The sequence below is a fragment of the Pongo abelii genome, chromosome 8 (genome assembly GCF_028885655.2).
Source record: "Pongo abelii isolate AG06213 chromosome 8, NHGRI_mPonAbe1-v2.0_pri, whole genome shotgun sequence".
NCBI lineage: Eukaryota > Metazoa > Chordata > Mammalia > Primates > Hominidae > Pongo > Pongo abelii.
The window spans coordinates 72,622,324-72,642,263 of NC_071993.2; the positions used below are offsets into that span (position 1 = coordinate 72,622,324).

Below are 19,940 nucleotides of genomic sequence, written 5' to 3' on the forward strand. Positions count from 1 at the left end.
AATTGCAGTAGTGCAGTCAGCTCACTGCAGCCTCCAACTCCTGGGCTCAAGTGATCCTCCCACTTCAGCCTCCTGAGTAGCTGGGACTAGAGGCACATGCTGCCATGCCCAGCTAGTTTTTTATTTTTTGTAGAGACAGGGTCTCACTGTGTTGCCCAGAATGGGTCTTGAACTCCTGGGCTCAAGCGATCCACTGCCTTGGCCTCCCAAAGTGCTGGGATTACAGGTGTGCTCCACGGTGCCTGGAGAGAGGTGTGAGCCTTGACTGAGGTAGGACACATCAAGCTAGCAGAAACACAGCGCTGGAGTAAGGGGCTGCGTTTCACCAATGGGAACTATTATTCACCATAATTAAACTTGAGGCTCCAACTGCTTGGGTGTGGCACAGAGCCAGCCTCTCACGTCCACCAGCTAAGCCAATTTGTTGAGCAACTGCTTTGAGCCATAGCACCTAGACAAAGAAGCCAGCATAGAATCTGCTGAGAAAAAGAAGCATGGCTATAACCGGACACACAGGAAGGAGGCATGGACAGTGAGCGGCACCTTCACCTGGCATACTCCAGCCTGGACAGCAGCAGGTAGAGTCCCATGCAGAGCATGAGGAAGATGGTGGCCGTCAGGAAGAAGGCCAGGGCGCTGTCCCTCACGTCACTGGATGCAGCCAGGTCCACCAGTGAGGCCACGGCGCTGACCGTCCCGCCCATGGCTCCTCCTGCAGAGAACAGAGGACACGCAGAGATGGTGAGGGGTGGGTGAGGAGGAGGAGTGGCTGCGGGCCCCTCCCTGCTTGGGTTTCACAAACCAAAATAAAAATTTCTCCGTGCGAAAAATGCCGAAGCTCTCTCAGTGTCCTGAAGCCTCAGAGACAGGGAGGGCCCGGCAGCCAAGCATTTCCAGCATTTCCTGAGTTTCCAAGGGGGTCATTTTCCCCTCTCTCTGCTGCCTGAAGTGGCACACAGCCTTCAGGGGACCACCAGTCCGCTGCCTTTCCTGTTCCACCTCTGACCCTCAACCTCCATCTCTCTTTAGTGCCCTTCCAGTGAGGGCTGAAATTTTAGATTTAGGGGCAGGAAGTGCCAGAGACCTCTGGATTTCCTCTTCTCTACCTCTGGCCCAAAGTACCCACCAACCAAACTGGGAAGGAGGCTCAGGGACTGTCCTCACATAGGGTCCCCTGCTGCCCAGAGGCCACCCTTTCTGGGGGGTGTCCTCACTGGCTATAAACTCCCACCATCGCCCACCCATGAGCTCATGGAACCTACTGTGTACCCCAAGGCGGCTGTGGCACCATGCACATGTGAATGCATGTGTAACACCTACAACACTCACACACACACAGTCACACACCTACACGCACACACAAGCACGCAACCACCCCACCACATGGAATGTTCTCCTTGCCAATGGCTTTGACACACATTACCCGTGAGACCATGTGGCTGCCACACCTTTCACTGCTACCTAACAGAGAAGGCCACACGACCTACTCGGGTGCCAACGGACCTAGGAGTCAGGCGGATGGACGTGTCACCCTGGACTCTGCTACTTGCTAGCTGGGACCCTAGGGGTAACGTGGCTTCTCTGACTTTACAGTTTGCTCGCTTATAGAATGGGAATAACAACCCCCGCCCTGTGTGTTGCTTTGAGGACTGACTGAGATGATGTTCAGAAAGGGCCTGGCACACAGTAGACTTCAACAAACGCTATGCCCTGCCTTGCCACGACTGCACCATTGCTTCTGGGAGGCAGCAGACAGGTCTTTCTGTTCCTTTGAACCCTCACAGCCATGGGTCATCTTCCTGTGCTGGCCATGAGTCAGAAGGCCTGTGTGCAGCATTGCTTGGGAATGCTGGCACCAGCGTGGGCAGATCAATTACTTTCTTCCCTGCCTGTGTTCATTTGCCTGGAAAGTGGGGCTAATACTTGTCCTGTTCATCACAGGTGACCGTAGTGAGGTGGAAACAGGACGATGAGTGGAAAAGCACTGACAACAAGGCCAACACCATCACCATCAATGCGGGAAGGGCCTGGTGGATGAGCTGGGTTGACTGGCGGGATGAACCTGCCCACTTCAGAGGATCAGAATGTCCATTCCTGAAGAGGCGGGAAGAAGGCTGGGTCCGTGTGGGCATGGCCTGCTGTGTCTCCATCGGGCAGCTCTTACGCAGCACCACTTTCCTGCCCACTATTGCACGAAGCAGAGGGGAAGGGGGACAGTCAGGCCCTGTCCACCGTGGCGCACCATCACGGCTCCCCATGCTCTGCCTGTGGCCTCTGTGTCTCTACAGAGAATAGCCCTTGGCCCGATGGAGGATCCTTTCCCCAGCCTCTCCACCATAAGTTCTATTAGCCTGGGTAGTACTTGAGGGAGGGCAAAGGTATAAAAATTAGCCCTGTAATTAGGAACGCAGACTCCAGAATCAAAACATCTGAGTCCAAACCTGGCTCTACTACTTCTAGTTGTGTGACCTTCGGCAAGTCCCTTAACCTCACTGTGCCTCTGTATCCTCATCTATACAATGGGGGTGTTAATAATACCCACCTCGTAGGGCTGTGATGAAGATTAAAAGGATTATTATATGTGAAGCACTCAGAAGGCCTGCCTGGTGCGGAGAAGTTCCAAATACCAAACAAATCCTTTCTGATTCCCAGTTAGGTGCTTGGCTATTTCTGTCCTTCCCACATCAAAGCAGCAACAACGGGTAAACCCTTTGCCAAGAGGATGCCCACTTCTGAGAAGCTGTAATCCCCGCCTAGACATTTTGTAAGAACTGGGGTTAAACTCAGTAAGACACTCCCCAGCCGCCCCAAGGAAGAGATCTTAACATCACTGCCTACTGATTTTCCTCTCTCTCTTTCCAACTTGCAGAGAATTTACAATATTATCATCAACAACAAACCAGGCCTCCGGGAGCTCATCCTTCATGACTCTCTACTTTTATCTCATCAGTTATGGAAATACATGCAAATGAGGGGTTTAAAAAAACACCAGCGCAAAACAAATGAATTGTTCCTCAGATGCCAACGCATGCGGAATTCACAGACGGGCTGTACTGGAAAAAAGCAAGTGGGGCTGGTGAGGTGGTCTTGCGGCCCCTGGGAGACTGGGACACCTTGATTTTCCAGGGTGTTGGGCACCCACAAGGGCCCGATACAGTGGTGACCATGGTTTAGACTCAGGGTCATTAATACTGGCGTAGAAGTACTAAACTTCCCCACTTTTCTAAATGGACTTTCTGAAAAATCCACAGGAGACTCCCCATCCCTAGAAGATCACAGGTGGCCAGATGAACCCGAGGACCGCTTGCCAATGTAAATGGTGAGTTTGGTCACTGGCTCCTGGAGAGGCTGCCAGCAAGGATGGAAGGAACTAAGGGGATAAGAGCCTCCTTCTGAGACCGCGGTGACAGAAAGGATTAAATCCCATGTCCAGTGGCCACTGCCTTCAGTCCAGAAATGCCTGTTTGAAAGCATCGCTGGTGCATGTTGCCTCTACCCAGGAAACTTAGCAACAAGTCCATTTTTATTTTATCTTAGGCCCAAGTGTTTCCCAGGATACAGCCAGAAGCCTAATCCGATCTCAGAAATGGCAAACAGATTGAAGCTCACATCTAGACTCTGATCTGCTGAGAGTAACTGCCCTAAGTGCTGAGCTGAGAAGGATTTAGAAGCTCAGGATGAAAGACAGAGATCCGCCAGTGATGTCTGGCACTGGCTCGAGTGGGGAAGGGACATACCCTTGTCAAAGTATTGTCATCCTGGCCACATGCTTCCTGGCATTATTAACTAAGGGGCACAGCGCAGGTTCCTTGTGAAATTGCTGTCAGTGGGCAAATGTTTAGAGCTCTCCTCTGCATAACAGGGGCATGTGGAGGGGCAGACACAGCAGCAGAACCTCCAGTCTTGCTCCCAGGGACTGTGGCCTCCTGGCAAAGCACCAATGGTTCCTGACCCACTCCTTTTTACCTGGCTGGGTCATCTGGGTGAGAGACGTGAGTGTCTCCAGCTTAGAGAACAAAAGTGCCAAGGCCTCCGGAACAGGCTCATCAACATCAGCATCAAACGTCAGCTAGAGGGGTCGGCCCACGTCGTGCACGGGCCTACCCACGGGATACCAAAGCTTGGGGGTGCTGGGGGTGAGAGTTTATTCACTGAGCCATCAGCTCCGAGGGGACTGGTGCTTGTTCATCTTTGCATCCCCAGGACATAGCAGGTCCTCTATAAAATCAGAAAGGAAGAAAAGATAGAAGGAAGGAAAGGAGACAAGAAAGGGAAAAAAGATAAGGAAAAGGAAAAATAGAAGAGGAATAGGAGAAGGAGGGAAGGAAAGGGAGGAAGGCTGGCTTCAGGAATTGCATTTTGTAGGCAGACCATGTTATCCAAAAATAGCTGCAACTCCGTCTCCCCTCCTGCCTACCTTCTCACAGTCACAGTGGGAGACTTTCATACTCTCCCAGAGGTGGGTCCATCTGTCTTGAGTCTGGGTGAGCTTATGGCTATGGTAGAACTGACCCTATGTGGCCTCTTTTGCTAAATCAGAAATAAAGCTTCTGCCTGGATCTCCTGAAATGCTGGCTTTTGCAACCCAGACACCATGCCATGAGGAAGTCAAAGTTGCCATTTGAGGTCCACATAGAAAGGAATGGAAGTCCCTGGCCCCAGCCCAGCCCTGGCTAAGCTTCCAGCCAGCAGCCACTATCAACATACCAGCCAGGAGGGCGTGCCACCTAGAACTGGATCTTCCAGCTCCCCGTCGAGCTATGCTGGCTGATGCCATGGGGAGAAGAGAAGAGCTATACCTGCAAACTCCTGTCCAAGCTGCAAATTTATGAGTAGCAGAAATGTCTGTTGTTGTTCTAAGCCACTAAGTTTTGGGGTAGCTTGTTCTACAACACTAGACGACTGAAACACAATCAGCACCCATGCCATTTCCTTTTCAGAAAAGGCCACCACATGCTCATCTCTGGCTCCCTCCCATGACTCCTGGGTGGATAAACCTGGTCAGCTGCCCGGACCCCGGCTCTCACCTGATATCAGCGCCTGGGAGTTCCTCATAGGAAAGGAGCCGGTCATGCCGTAGATGCTGCTGCTGAAGACAGTGGAGGCACCACTGAGGATCACCATGCAGACAATGGTGACCGCAAAAAAGCCACGGGTCCAGGAGGAGGTGTCCACCTTCACCAGTGCGGTTATCACCATGAAGATGGCCAGGATGACCGTCAGTGAGGCCAGGACACGGATGTGGACTGCAACCCTGGGGTGAGGATGCCAGAAGCAGTTAGACACCCCTTCGGGGCTCCTGTGTGGGCTGGGGCTGGTGAGCCACCTTAAGGGAAGCAGGTGAGCTTAGCGGTTAGGACTGTTCACTCTGCAGTCAAGAGGCCTGCACTCGAATCCTGCCTTCCCGGCTCCCTCCCTGTGTGGCCTTGGGTAAGGGACTCAGTTGCTCTGGTTTCAGCTTTTGAACTGGTACAATGGGGAGAGTTGATTCAACTCATGTGGGGGTGAGGCTGAAGAGGTGAGCAGTGTGGGGTGCGAGCGGCAGTGCCTAGCTCAGGGCCAGCACTCAGTGGGTACTGCTGCTTTTCACCTTGCTGTGAGGTTCAAGGACACCAGGACACCAGGATGTTCAAGGCAAGCCCCTGCTCTTCCTGCCACAGGGCTGAGCTCCTGCTGGCTTTGTCTAGTGTTTACAGAGAGCAGCCACCCACTGAGCTTCCTTTCCCCAAAACTTAGCAGGAGGTTTGGGGGGAAAGGGAAGAAGGGAAGAAAATAATCATCATCATCATCATCATCATCATAGCAAACACTCAAACAGTGTTTAATGCATACTTTTCTAGCACTCTTCTAGGCATTTTCTGTATGCCAGTGTGTTTGGTTCTTACACTGGTTCTGTAAGACAGGTATTCCTACCTATCCCATGTATACAGATAAGGAAGCTGAGGTCAGAGAGGTTGAGGAACTAGCTCAAAGTCACTCAGCAATGAACCCAGGAGGTCTGGCTCTGGTCAGTTCTCAGAATGATGCTCTACTGCCTCCCCTGGAGTGAGGAAATATGGATGGCACAGAAGCGGTGGCCAGGGCAGGGGCATCCTCCTTTGATGGCCTCAGTCATCATGGGGAGCAGGTGATGCCACGTTAGTGCTGCCTGGGGCCAAGGGAACCCCCACACTCCCCAGCACCATGCCCGCATATGAGCCATGCGCTCTTCCCAGCCCCCATACTGGCCTAGGGAGAAAAGCAGGGAAGGAGTCTATCTGAGAAGCTGCACATTTTTATTCTAGGGAGCAAGAACATCATCTCAAGGGGCTGCTTAAATCATCAGATTAGACTAAGCTTTAAACTGGATTGGATGTGTAGTTAATTTTCCTGCTAACCAGTGGGAGGGGGCTGGGAGAAAAGCCAGATTACATACTTTTTTTTTTTATTAAAAAAAGAAAAACTTGAAAGGTAGACAAAAATACACACACACACACACACACACACGTAGGTGTGAAACGATGAGCATGAAGAGCAAGAAAGGAATTTTTTTCAAAGTGCTTTTGTGGCCCCAGGCTAATTTGAGTTTCCCTCTGGTCCTCAGCTAAAGGGAGAGCAGGTGCTGTCACTGCTTTCTAAGGGGTGAGGAAGCCCAAGGAAGTGAAGGGACAGTTCAAGATTGTGGAGTGAGTACGTAGGGAGCTGTGATGAGAACCCAGGTGTGCTGAGCCCCAGCCCATCACTCAGTCTGTTAACGTGTGTACTCAATGGTGTGGTCATTCTGCAAATGTGCATTGAGCAACTACTGTGTGTCCAGTACTGTGCTGGATGCCCAGGACACGGGACAGACCAGCAACAGATATATCATCCCACTGTGGTAGGTGCTCCATCAGGAGGCCCCAGGGCATCATGCAGCACATCCGAGGGGCACAAAACCCACCCTGGGCATCGTGGAAGGCCATTTGGAGGCAATGTCTATGCTGGATGGTAATGATGAATGGGAGGATGTAAGTGCACGTGTCTTGGGAGAGAGAGCGAGGCATGTTCAGGGAGCTGCAAATGGACTCTGGCTGTAGTCAAGACACGAGCAGAGGAGCACAGAGGTGATGCTGGGGAGAGGCATGGACTCATGTCCTGGAGGAGGGCGGGGTGTGGGGCCTTTGTCTGCCAGCACCACCCCCTGGGAGAACATTCCTTCGCCTAGTCATTCTGGGGAGGTGGTCAGCCAGGTTGCCCATACCCACACCCACACAGCCACAAACAACAGGCATGTGACGCAGCCTGGGGCAATCAGAGTGTTCCCTGCTCCTGGACCCTGGGGTTGAGTTAGGAATTAGCATGTGACCCACATAGGGTCATTAAGTCTTCCCTGGGACTGCTACATGGAAGCTGTGGAGAGAAGCTCGCTGCCGAGACTGTGTCTGGGGCTGCTGGCTGCCATCTAGCCAGTTGCGTAGGACGAGGCTAGACATGGAGGAAAAGCCATGCAGAGACACACAGAGCCCAGGGGTGATGCAGAGGAGATCCCCTAGATCCAATGATGCCTAAAGGTGGGCCTGCCTTTAATTTTCACTTAAAGAAAGAGGACATCCTTTTTTGTGTCTCTGTTGTTGCTACTCAAAGTACCCACTAACACAAAGAGGTACATCAGGGTTTCAAGCTGGGAATGACATGGTCAGAAGCTACAGCAATGCTGCTGGTGTCCCGCCCATGTGACCTCCCTTTTACACTCCTTACCTAGGAGTGACAGGTAAGGAACACCTCCTAAGAGCAGCCTTCAACCAATGACTAAGGAAGTTGGTACATAAATACCCCAGCTCCCTCCTGCTCAGCCGTGCTCCACATTGGCTCTCCAAGATCCCCAGCAGGACTGTGTTCTTGTCCCTTCTGAAGGAGCTGACTTGATAAGGCATCCTCTGCTGACTGCCTTCCCTTTCCTGTCCCCATTCTGTACTCTCCCACCTTCACCTCCCAGATAAACTACTTGCATTTGAATCCTTGTTTCAGGGCCTGCTTGTGGGGAACCTTGCATTAAGATGCCCATGAAGACCTCACACTAACACACATCTTCTCAAGGTCTACAGGGGCTTTGGCCCAGACAGGAGCTGGTGGGCAGCCAGGTAGGCACCTGGACCCTTGGCGGCCCAGAGTATCTATCGTAAGAGTACAGCAGGGGCCCTGGAGGCCAGCAGTCAAGACTTACCCCTGATGCTCGAGGTGGTCCTACACACTCAGCCCTGTCACACAGTGTCCCCACCCTCTCCTAGCAGCTGGAGCCATCCCACCCACTCCTAAGATAAGGGCCAGCAGGGCATGGAGCCTGAGTCAGGAGACCGGAGCCCTGCCCAGCTCTGTCATCGGCTCACCGTGTAACCCCCGACAAATATTCAACCTCTGTGGGCCTCAGTCCCTTCATCTCTAAAAAGAAGAAGCTAGACCCGATAATATTAAGGTCCCTAACAGCTAATGATTCTAAATCTGAAAAAATTCAAGTGGAGAGAAAGGTTGGGAACAAATGCCAAGAAGTTTGAACCAGTTCCTTGGGGCAAGAAGGAGGCAAAGGCCAGGCTGGAAAGATGAGGTGCACTGCAAAGGCAGAGCCCTGCCTTGTTCTCCCCTAGCACAGGCACAGGGCCTGGCAGGCACTGGGTAAATATTTGCTGGATGTACAAATTGACAAGCAAGGGAGATCAGTAGCACCCGGGGGTGGGGAGGTTTCATGCTGGTCTGAACCTCCCAGCGGCTGTCTGCTTCTTGATCCCTGCTGCCTCAGCATGGCAGGAAGTCCAGCTGGAAACATCTGCCAGCCTCGGGAATGGCCTCTGCCTCTAACCGCCTCCTCACAGACACAGTCAGGAAAAAGTCCAGCAGGAATGGTGCAGCATCATGGGAGCCCTCCTGTGTGCCTGTCGCTACAAGGTAATAAGTTCCTTGAACACGAAGGTTGTTTTGCAGAGAGCTGGGGGACTGCTTACACAGGTACCCCCAGGGCAGGAAAGTTGGGGAGGAATCAGAGAGGAGGAGGTCAATACCAAATGCATTCCAGAAACAACGCAGTGTGGAACGCTGCTCTGTCCCCTGCTCTGTTCCCCTACACGGCCCTTCACCCGCACAGGTCTCCTTCCCGCCTGCTAATTATCTGCTGCATAAACCACTCTTGCCCAGAGCCTCCATCCGTGGGCTCTAGGGCTATTTTCAACATTCATCAAGCTTCATGAAATGTTCCAGGTGCAAGCCTGGTCCACAGGCACGAACGGAGGACATGGCTTCCCTTTCTGCTGCTTCCACCCAGGAAGGGAGAGTGGCCCAGGGGACAGTGGTGCTCTTAGGGTCTTAGGAAAGTCTAGACTTTCAGTTGCTCTAACGTCTGGGGTTCTACTTAGAGACAGGGCATGGCCAAGAGGACAGCTTCAAGACCAAGACCCTGGGGCAGGTCTCAGTCCTGTGAAGACTCTTGGAGAGGCTGCCTCCAGTACCCAGGCTGCCGGTCCCCCCACTCCCTGACTCGTGAGGGCTCAGGACCCCACTTATGATTTCTTCCTAAATCTCCAAGATGTAAATCCTCCTCATAAGTATTTATGATGCTGCAGATTTAACATAATAAAACACTTGGCGATTATGGATAAGCCAGTCGGGAAAGCCAGGGTTCTCCAGGAGGGGAGAAAAGGAGACTTCAATCTTGCACATTAAATAAAAAACAGCTTAGCCCCAGACCATCTTCCCACAGCCTGGAAACAGATGGAGGCCTCAGAGCATGTTCCTGCATTGCCCTTGCCCCTCTCCTAGAGCCCAGGAGGAGCAAGAGCAGGCCAGGGGTGGGCTAATTCCCTCTGAGAATGTCCTGTAACTGCTGAGCCATCTGCCGGGACCCAATCTCAGAGGGCAGCTGGCCTGGGGGCTCACATCTCACTGGAGACAGACCCAGCCTTTCTTAACCACCCCCTTCCATCCCAGCAGCCTGAATCCCGGAGAGACAGGGCTCTCACTAGAAGGATCTTGGGAGTGGCTCTGGCTGCAGGGGCAGGGGTGGGTGCAAAGCTGGGGAACTAGGATGTAGGTGGCTCAGGGGTTCCAAGCACAGATGTAGGGTAAGAAGGTCCCAGTTCAAATTCTGACTCCTCCCTTTCATTCTAGCCGAGGCTGGAGTGCAGTGAGGTGACCATAGCTCACTGCGGACTTGAACTCCTTGGCTCAAGCGATCCTCCTGCCTCAGCCTACTGAATAGCTGGGACTACATGCATGTGTCACCATGCCAGGCTAATTTTTTAAAATTTATTTTTGTAAAAACAGCATCTTGCTATAGTGCCCAGCGTGCTCTCAAACTCCTGGGCTCAAGCAATCCTCCTGACTCGGCCTCCCAAAGTGCTGAGATTACAGGTTTGAGCCACTGCACTCCACCTGGCTCCATCCTTAATGGCCACCTTCCCTTGGGCCAGTCACCTCCACGAGCCTGTTTTCCCATCTCAAAGCAGGGTCACAGCAGTTTCCCGCTCTTAGGCTGCCGTGAGGGTTAAAAGAGATAATGCATCTGCAGGATATAATGCTCAGAAGTGCTACTGTTAATTGGATAGCATTCTCTCACAGCTCAGAGGCTGGACCTTCCCTGCCACTCCTGACCCATGGCCCAGGAGTGCTTTCAGCCTGTGGGACCTCTGGACCACTGAAGAGGCAACAGGCAGGCTCGGCTGTCCCATGGTGCCCCTGTAGTCTCCTGGTTTCCACCTGGAAAATGAGGCAATGTCACGGCCTCCCTCCTGGGTTGCAGTGCAGCCTAAGGGACATGACGAGGGGTGATCGAGGCATTACACTCTTGCTATAGTTCAGATGGTGATTCTGGAACTGGAAGGGGCTGGGAGCTCTCTCTAGGCTATCTGGGCTGGACAAACAGCCCCATCCTCAGGGCTGGCTGAGTGAGTAGACAGAGAAAACCATGAGTGAGCCAAGGGTTCCCCCTACCATGGCTGTCTCCCCTCTTCCTCGCCTCCTGCTCCTGCCTGCACTGGCTCTCAACACACCCTCTCTCCTGCGAGGCGCAGCCAGGACCCCTGCGCTGCCCTCCTCTACTCTCCTCCTGGGGTGGGGGTCTCCGCAGGCTGCGCCCCCTCTGCTAGGACACTGACTATGGACCTAGGAAGGCAGGAGTGAGGCCCGTGAAGGCCAGCTGGCTGGTGAGAGGGGCTGCAACGCCCCTCTCTTCTCATTCTTCCAGACTGCACTTTGGTTTGGAGAAGGGTGCAAATTCCATTGGGAGGTGGGATCTATGTCCCCTTGAAATGAAGGGGGCTTTGTGACCGCCCAAACCAGTCAAGTGTGGCAAAAGTGACAGCACATGACTTCCGAGACCAGGTTGTAAAAACCATGCAGCCTCTCCCTTGTTCTCAGCCACTGGGTAAGCCGTCCTATTACCCTGAGGCTGACATGTGAGACTACAAAGAGAGAAGAGACAGAGAGAGAGGGGATATGAATGGCTCCGGCTCCAGCTGCCATCTGACTGCAACTGCAGGAGAGAGTACGACAGCTGGACCTTGATAACCCCCAGAACATGAGAAGTACTCATGACTGGTATTGTTTTAAGCCACTATGCTTTGGGATCATATTATGTAACAGATAACTGCAATACCCCCATGACATAATATGTTTGGAAAGACTGATCTATTCAGGCTCAGCATGTAAAAGACACTCGTGGTGCCCTCTCTCCTCATGCACCCAGAGCAGACATCAGTAATCAATCCCAGCACCCTCCCTGAAGCCAGGCCTGCCTTAGAATCTTGTCCAGCTAGAGATCTGGCAGTCACTACAAATTGATTAGAACTGGGCAAAACAGATTTGCCATCAGTAACCTCAGGTTTTAGTAGGCCATGGCGAACAGCAGCCCAGGTTTCTGGACCGACCATAACGTAGCCATTGATATCATTTAGTGGCAGCTTAGGAGAAATGCAGGCAAAGTAGCTAGGGCTATTGTCTTTGTAAACTCAAATTGAGAATTTGAGCCAGCAAGTCATCCACGGGGGTCTATGGACATGCTAATTTGCCCAGCTAGCTCCTGAATAACTCCTTCCCAGGCACATCCAGATGGAGCCTCTGGTGGCCCTTACCATTACAATGTCGGAACTTCCCCCGTGAGCCCTCTTGGGAGTGGTTGACACATGAGCTGGCGTTACCAGCTTAGCACTGAACAGTCAGGTGACCCATTCTGGGCCACAGGACTTGCAGACTGACAGGATCCCTGAGAAGAGAATGGAGGAAGACCCCTGCATCCCCACACACTTCCCACTGGCTGTTGCCACAATGTCACAGCGATGTCACAGCATGTGGCTGGAGAGTGAAAGCCCAGCTCCCTGGGGGCATCACCAGGGATCTGATCTGACTTCTCACTCTTCATGCACAAATCTGAGCTGCTGCATCTTACTTTGGTGACCACCACTTAAGTAGGCAGAAAAAAAGCAGCTGCAGGCAAGAGGAGAGTAGAGGAGGCAGGAGACCAAGGTGGAGGCCTGAGAGAGGGAAGAGAGCCGCCTACCTGTTGACAAGCAGGAAGTTGGCCACCAGGCACAGCATGGAGGGCACGGTGGAGGCAACGGCAAGGTAGCTCTCAAAGTAGTTCTGCAAGCACACAAGTGAGGAGGTGCTGCGGTCACTCAGGGATGGAGGCAAGCAGTCCCACCCGAGCAGAGACAGGGCCCCTCTCTGTGGGGCTTCTCCCCACTGTCTTCAGACACCTAGGAGCCGTGGGTGAGCCAACCTCCAAACAAGGCCCCACCCCATCTCCAGCCTAAGACCGCTCACTCAGCCACTCAACAAACAGCTGCCAATGTCAGCTGTACTAAGTGCTAGAGGCATAGGAAGGATAAGGCGTTCCTGTCCCCAGTGAGGCCCTTGGTGCTGTGCCGCCCACACTTCTGCCCATGGACTGAGGCCATGGGGACAGAACTCAGTGTACGTCTGAGAAGAAAAGTTTGCCCTATCAGCCTTCTTGGCCCATCACCAAAATGCAAGACTATCCACGTTTTTAAGTTTTTAGTAGAGACGAGGTCTTGCTATGTTGCCCAGGCTGGTCTCAAACTCCTGAGCTCAAGTGATCCTCTCGCCTTGGCCCCGCAAAGTGCTGGTATTACAGGCATGAGGCACTGCTCGCTTGGGTTTTCTTGTGACCCAACCACATTCTCGCTTTCTTGCCACCAAGTGAGACCTCTTAGAAATACACCAGGCCCTGCTCCCTACAGGGAACCTCTGTTCTCACTCTGGATTTGCTCTCGATACAGCAGCTACAGAAGGTCAAAGCCGTTTGGGGAAGTAGCTCCTAGATTGTACAGAATGAGGAAAAACGGCATTTTCTGGCAGCAGCTCAGGGGTGTGACAAAGAACTGTGCAAACACAGAGAGATGAATTGCCTGATTATGATGTGCTGGAACTCACAGCTAAAGCAGCTGCGTGGCAGCCGTATGCGTCTGTGAAAACTCAAAGAATGTCCACTCATTAGGATGGACTGTACTGTGTGTGCATTCTCTCTTAATATACCTATCTTTAAAAACAAAACAAGGCTGGGTATGGTGACTCATACTTGTAAGGTGGGAGGATGGCTTGAACCCAGGAGACCACCCTGGGCAAATAGTGAGACTCTGTCTCTACAAAAAATAAAAAAATTAGGCGGGCATGGTGGTGTGCACCTGTAAGTCCCAGCTACTCAGAAGGCTGAGGCAGGGGGATTGCTGGAGTGAGGAGCTCGAGGCTGCAGTGAGTACACCACTGCACTTTAGCCTGGGCAACAGAGTGAGACCCCATCTCTAAAAAATAACAGAAAGAAAGATGTTGCCATGGGCCCCTTTGAGTCTGAAGCACAAGCCTTCCATAGTTCCTTTTGAAGCCTGCAGAGTGCTTTGTGGTCTTTGAAATCTGTACCCTGAATATAAGGCCGTAGTGGCCTTGCAATTAAAATGATAATCGCAGCTAGTGAGGTCCGTCAACCATGAGCCTGAGAAATAGCCTTTGAGCTGCACCTTATTGTTCCTGCCCTGATGGGCTCAGTAGAGCCTGGACTGGTCGGGGGCACTCAGTCAATTACATCTTGACACAGTGGCTGGGCCTCTGAGGCTGGGAGGGCACTGAGTAGAATGAAGGAGAGAGGCCCTTAGGAGGAGAGGGCTGCAGATGGGGCTGCGTCTGCCCCCAGCCCAAGCCCCTGGTGAGGCCCCTTCCTCCAGCGGCTGCTCGATCTGTGTAATGCAGAATCTCTGATGATTTTGTTTCTTCAAGCAGGCTCAGGTTCCCTGAATGAGAATTTTCCAGGTAACTGAATGTGCCTGTTTGTTGATATTGAAGCAGAAAAAGGTATCATTTAATGTTGGAAAGCTTTTTGGATCTTGACCACTGGATAAGACTCTGAGTCTCTTTCTGTTGTCTGGACCCATTTCTCTGCCTTACAAAGAACTCAGAGAACAGACTTGAGGCCAGGCCATCATTCCACGAGCACAGATCAGGAGATGGAGATGCACATGGTGACAGGAGTTGACTCAGCACACCCCACAGAATTTACAAAAACAAACCACTTAATTCCCGATAGAAACACATGGTGGGTTTTATTCAATTATTTGCTGCTTTTGCCTATTATGAAAAGTTCTAAAATGAGGTGTGGTGGCAGACTCTAAGGTGGCCCGTGATCCCTGCCTCCTGGTGCTCACACCTGTGCGATGCCCTCCCCTGAGTGTGGATGAGACCTGGGGCTGCTTCCAACCAAGAGTAGAGCAAGCATGAGGTGTTACATAGGACTGTAGCACCCACCTTGCTGGACTCTTCCTCCCTTGCCAGATTTGGGGAGGCAAGTGGCCATGTTGGGGAACCCTACCTGGCATGGAACCCCAAGTTGCTGAGGGCGGTCTCCAGCCCTCTCCCCGCAAGAAACTGAAGCTCTCGGGCCTACAACCACTAGGAACTGAATTCTGCCAACAACTGGAGTGGGCTTGGAAGTGACCTTTCTCCAGCTAAGCCTCAGAGGAGACTGTAGCTCTGGCTGACTGATTGCAGCCTTGTGCAAATTCAGGCAGGAGACCCAGCTAACCTGTGCCTGGACTTCTGGCCCATAGAAACCCTGCAATTATAAATGCAGGTTGCTTTAAGCCACTCATTTGTAGTATTTTGCTAGGCAGCAATAGATCCCTAATTCATGAGGGTTTCCGATAGCTGGGTTCCTACTAATCAGGGTTTTCCTGAATATTTCAGCCTTCCTGTTTCAATTTAAATTCAGTTCCTTGAAGAAAACCAGGACAGTTGATCATGCTCCTTTCTTTGACCCCCCAAGAGACAGGAAGAACAGTGTGCCCACCCATGAGGGTCACAGAGGGTTAGCACACCAGTCCCTGCAGCCCTTCCCCACCAAACCCTCGGCTGAAATTAGGGTTTTTGCAGGTGGCATGTGCTGATTTCAAGAAACTGGACTTAGTGGATGTTGCTCCAGACGGACTTACCCTGCCTGCCCCTCACTCAGGTAACTCACCTTGGTCCCCTGTCCACAGCCGTTGGTCCCATGGTCATAAAATCACCGCCACTGCTGCCACCACTGCCACCAAAGGAGGAGCTGACCCCCACAGAGAGACCCCATGCCCTGCTAGGCTGCACAAGTGGCTGTGAGAGGGGCGGGGGACGCTCCCCCAAGGATGGGGGAGTCAAGCCCCGTGAGACCCACTTTAACCAATGAGAGGCAGGAGCTGGAAGGAGCCCACGGATTGTTCGTCCGCCTCTCCTCTCCCCAGACTGGCTGCTCTGGATGTGGTGGCTCCACAAGACTTTTCCAAGGTGTTCCGTGTGTGCTGCTGCAAAGCTGTGGCCGCTCCAAAATACCATCGCCCACTGTGTTTGCTCTCTGTGTCCCAGCCCTACTTCCCTTTCCCTCCTTCTTACTTCCCTGGACCGCACTCCCTGATGGAGTATTCCCACCAGCACTGCCTTCCTAAGAAACCAGCGGCGAAGGTCTACGTTCCACTCTTGATTATTTTCTTTGTAGCCAGGCAGCTGGCACGTCCCTCCTGGGTTCATCTCATTTGCTTCCAAGAGGTGTTGAGGCTATCTTCTCCCATTTTACTTAAGGAAATGTGAAGACATTTGAATACAGCTCCAAATACACTGTGACTAGGATGGTAACAAGACTGACCCCAAAGCAATCCATCCATCTAACCAATGGGGGATTTTATGTACAGTAGTGTTTGGGGATCATTCACAGAGTTCACCTCCACTGGGGCCTGATTCCTGAGAGCTCCCTCAAAAGTCTGTTTTGATTTGTTCTACCCCTATAACCAACTCCACTTCTAGAGATGAGCACATGGACCCAAAGGCCAGCTCCACCATGGAGGAGTGGCGGGATGAGAAGATCGTCAGGGAACTGGCAGTGGGGCCACTGTGTACGATGGTGGAGACTGAACTTTGCACAACTCCAGGGGCACCAGACCTGTAGGCTTGTGATAGGAATGGCACCACTCAGAATTATGCCACAGCAGCTCTGTTTACATAGCCGACTAAAAGCCTGGAGGCCTGGGGGTCAATGTGGGCCTTATAGAACCAGAGGTGAAAGGCTGGGTGTGACTCAGCAAGAAGGCAGGGCTGGAATGCAGGTGGATGCAGGGCAAACACATTAGGTGGTGACAGGCCTCCCAAGCAAGTTTCTCTGCCCCAGCAGGAGGGCCCTTGGCAGGAGACCCTTAGGCTGCTTAGTAATCTCATGGTGCTCAGCCCTGGCTGGGCAGCCACTGTCTGTGCAGGTCAGCACTTCCTCCTGTTTTGACCTGTCCCTTTGTTTGCTGAAGAGGTGTCAAGCCCGTGTGCCAGTGCTGTGCTGGTGGCTGGGTGGATACAACGGAGGAGCTGTGGCACCTGCGTGCCCTTGGGGAGGTGGGCGCAAGCCTGGAGCTGGAGTACAACAGATACAAAGTGTTGGGGGGCATGGAAGAAGGGGCTCTGGGGGGTTTCCACCAGGGCCATCTTGGACAGTGGCTGGAAAGATTGGGGGAAGCATGTCAGACAGATATGGGAGGTACGGGTGCCAGCGGGGAGAGAAACATTCCCAACAGGACGGAACGGCTGGCACAAAAGCATGAAGGGATGCTTCCCCACCAGTGAGGATGCCAGCGCAGCTCATCTGTTGAAAGCAACTTCTGAGGCTTCCTCAGCACCAACAGCCCCTCGTGAGCTGAAGCAAACCACACTCTGTTGTCCATCCCATCCACAGGAGGGCTGGCAGAACCTCAGGCAGCCAAGGCACTCAACCGCCAGAGTGCTAATGGCAGAGAGGCCCATCAGTCACCTCTGAATTCTCAAACCCACGTGGCAGAGGCCCAGCTCTGAGGAACAGAGGGACAGCTGTGCTCCCTGAATGTGAGATCTGATCTCCCTGCGCAACACTATCTCCCTAGCATTATCCATGCCCTGCAATGACCTGGAGCTCAGGCAGGGTGTGGGACTCAACATCCAGTCTCTAAGAGTAATCGCATCAAAGTCAGTTAACTCAGGTGGGGAAGTGGGAGCTCTGCAGAACGCCAGGGAACTCTGACATGCAAGCAGCACAGCTTCCAGAGGGCCTGCACACACCCCAGCCCATGTGCTCTTACCACAGCCAGTGAGGGCGAGGCAGGGCTGGAATCCCTCTCATTTTACAGATAAGCAGCCTGAGGCTCACAGAGGTAGAGGAATTTCCCAGAGGTACACAGAGGTCCACATTGGGAGTGCTGGTGGCAGCATCTTTTGCTGCAGAGCAGGGCAGAGAGCAGGTGGAGACATATTTATCAGCCCCCTACAAATGTATAAGCTGCTCTAGCTGAGGCTGCCTGTCTCCTGGAGGCACAAGCCCAAACACTATCACTGGGGTCATGGTGCATCGCCAGGAAGCCTCAGACGCCGGGCCTGGCAGCCACATGCCTTCCAGCAGCAAGCAGGAATGTGAGACACGTTCCTCTCAGGGTAGGCAGTGTCTTTCTTCTATCTGGCCCTAAGGTGCAGGTGACCTGCCCAAGCCAGCAAATGGCAGAGTTTGATTTTTTTTTTCTTTTTTTTCGAGACAGAGTCTCGCTCTGTCGCTCAGGCTGGAGTGCAGTGGCATGATCCTGGCTGACTGCAACCTCTGCCTCCTGGGTTCAAGCGATTCTCCCACCTCAGCCTCCCGAGTAGCTGGGATTACAAGCATGCACTACCACACGCAGCTAATTTTGTATTTTTAGTAGAGACAGGGTTTCACCACGTTAGCCAGGATGGTTTCGAACTTCCGACCTCAGGTGATCCACCTGCTTTGACCTCTCAAAGTGTTGGGATTACAGGTGCTGAGCCATGGTGCCCGGCCAGGGTTTGATTTCTTTCTCCTCTTTCTGCAGTGGTAGACAAGAGTAAAGGAATGCATTAGCTAATCTTTTCTCTCAAACCCCACTGCCCATTCCCCTCAGCATTTCCAGAGGCCTATGGGTCTTAGTAGTGTTAAAAAGAAAAGAAAAGAAAAAAAAAAAAAGATTAAGAGAAAAGCCCCCACCTCTGTCAGTTATCCAAAATGGACGGACATGGTTGGCAGCTAAGCAAAGACCATGTTAAAGAGTACCTGTGGGTGGGTGGCACAGGGCAGGCTTCCAAGCTCTCGCCTTACTCTGCAACCCCTGCAAAGAGCCCCAGAGTGGGCATGGGGGCCTCACCCAGACAGGCCCAGGATGGGCATGGGGGTTCCTCACCCAGACTGCGGACAGGCCCTGGCCCAGGGGTGCCAGATGCCAGGGTACTCCCATATGGCGGGTGAATGGGGATGAGCCACTGCCGGCCTGGGCAGGGGGGCACTTGAGTCGCTCGCCATGGTGAGAAGGAAACTCATTTTCATTCGCTACACTCTGACCCAGTTTGCGAACACCAGGAAAGGGGAGAGATGCTCTTCAAACACAATTTAAAAGCCCACCAGAGCCAGCTGGCCAGATGTGAGGCCCATTTTATGACGGGGCACATTTCCTCTCCTCCGCCACACTGACAGGCTCCGTGCTAAGCATCTCTTCTGGAAGAATTCAATTCCCAGCTCAGAGTCCAGGTAAAGAGGTTTCTTTGGGCAGGAAGGCCCTGAAATGAGCCCGTTTATCTCTGGCAGACCCTGGTTAAGCTTTCTCTCCCCTGAATGCCATTTGGGCACTTTGAAATAAGTGCAGCAAATTAGTCACGAGCTGCGGCAGACTCAGTGTCCGTGCTGCTGAGCGGCTTCTGTAAGGCAGCTTTGTGCAGCCCCCACCTCCAGAAAGCAGCAGCAGAGGCAGCTGGGCTCCTGCCGGGCGGGCGAGGAAAAGCAATTCAAGCCTGGGGGTGGCAGCTCAAGGCAGCAGAGTGTTACCTGGATTACAGGGGCATGAAATTAGCAGCAGCGAGCAGGTTGGAGCCAAGAATAGTTTGCCGTTGCAAACTTGCCGCTTTCGGATAGCTGAGTTCCGTGGCCTGGGATATTGCAGGGGAGGCGCCCTTGCCTTGGGCATCAGCCCAGATCATTCCTGGGCAAAATGAGGTGAGCAGAGGGCAGATGTCCCCATAAGGGGTGGGGCTGGTGTCCTTTCTGCGAGTTCCAAGGCCCTGTGTTTGCAGCACTGGCCCAGGAAAGTTAATGGGTGTGTGGCCAAGGGCAGGGACCAGCTGGGAGGGCTGGCTGGGCAGGGAAGGTGGGCAATGCCTGCTCCAGGGGCCAGGCAGGAGGCTAGATGCAGCCAGGCTGAAGGGGGAGGCCAGAGGCCCAAGGGAAGGACAAATCTGGGGTCAGAATCAGACAGGTAAGCTCTGGAAGATGCTGGCCAGACAGACGAAGCCACTGTGGCCACCCTAAGGAAGAGGGACCCCATCTGACCCTTGCATGCAGCCATCCCTCCTTTGGCCTCTCAGGACAGCTCCAGGCCTGGGCTCACTGTAAATCTTGCTCTCTGAGCACCCAGTGGCTCTCCCCAGCCTTCAATCCTTTCTCACACCTCCTCGGG

The 19,940-nt window shown here is 53.0% G+C and overlaps 2 protein-coding genes across 4 annotated transcripts in view; both read right to left on the bottom strand.

Moving 5' to 3' along the window:
• The window catches only part of CDH23 (cadherin related 23), a 459,756-nt gene extending 459,128 nt beyond the window's left edge, over positions 1 to 628 (bottom strand). Inside the window, exon 1 of the mRNA XM_054522498.2 lies at positions 550 to 628. Within this exon, the coding sequence (XP_054378473.2) occupies positions 550 to 556 (7 nt within the window). The 5' untranslated portion in view covers positions 557 to 628. The remainder of the gene's footprint in view (positions 1 to 549) is intronic.
• The window catches only part of SLC29A3 (solute carrier family 29 member 3), a 44,192-nt gene that overhangs the window by 6,603 nt on the left and 17,649 nt on the right, over positions 1 to 19,940 (bottom strand). For 2 of the 3 annotated variants that reach the window (XM_002820846.5, XM_063727355.1), the window contains exons 3-5: positions 12,500 to 12,582; positions 5,028 to 5,254; positions 550 to 712 (exon numbers count right to left, since the gene is read on the bottom strand). In XM_002820846.5, coding sequence (XP_002820892.3) covers positions 550 to 712; positions 5,028 to 5,254; positions 12,500 to 12,582 — 473 coding nt within the window. Of the gene's footprint in view, positions 1 to 543; positions 713 to 5,027; positions 5,255 to 12,499; positions 12,583 to 19,940 lie in introns of all 3 variants that reach the window. The other variant, XM_009245509.4, reaches the window with a different exon arrangement.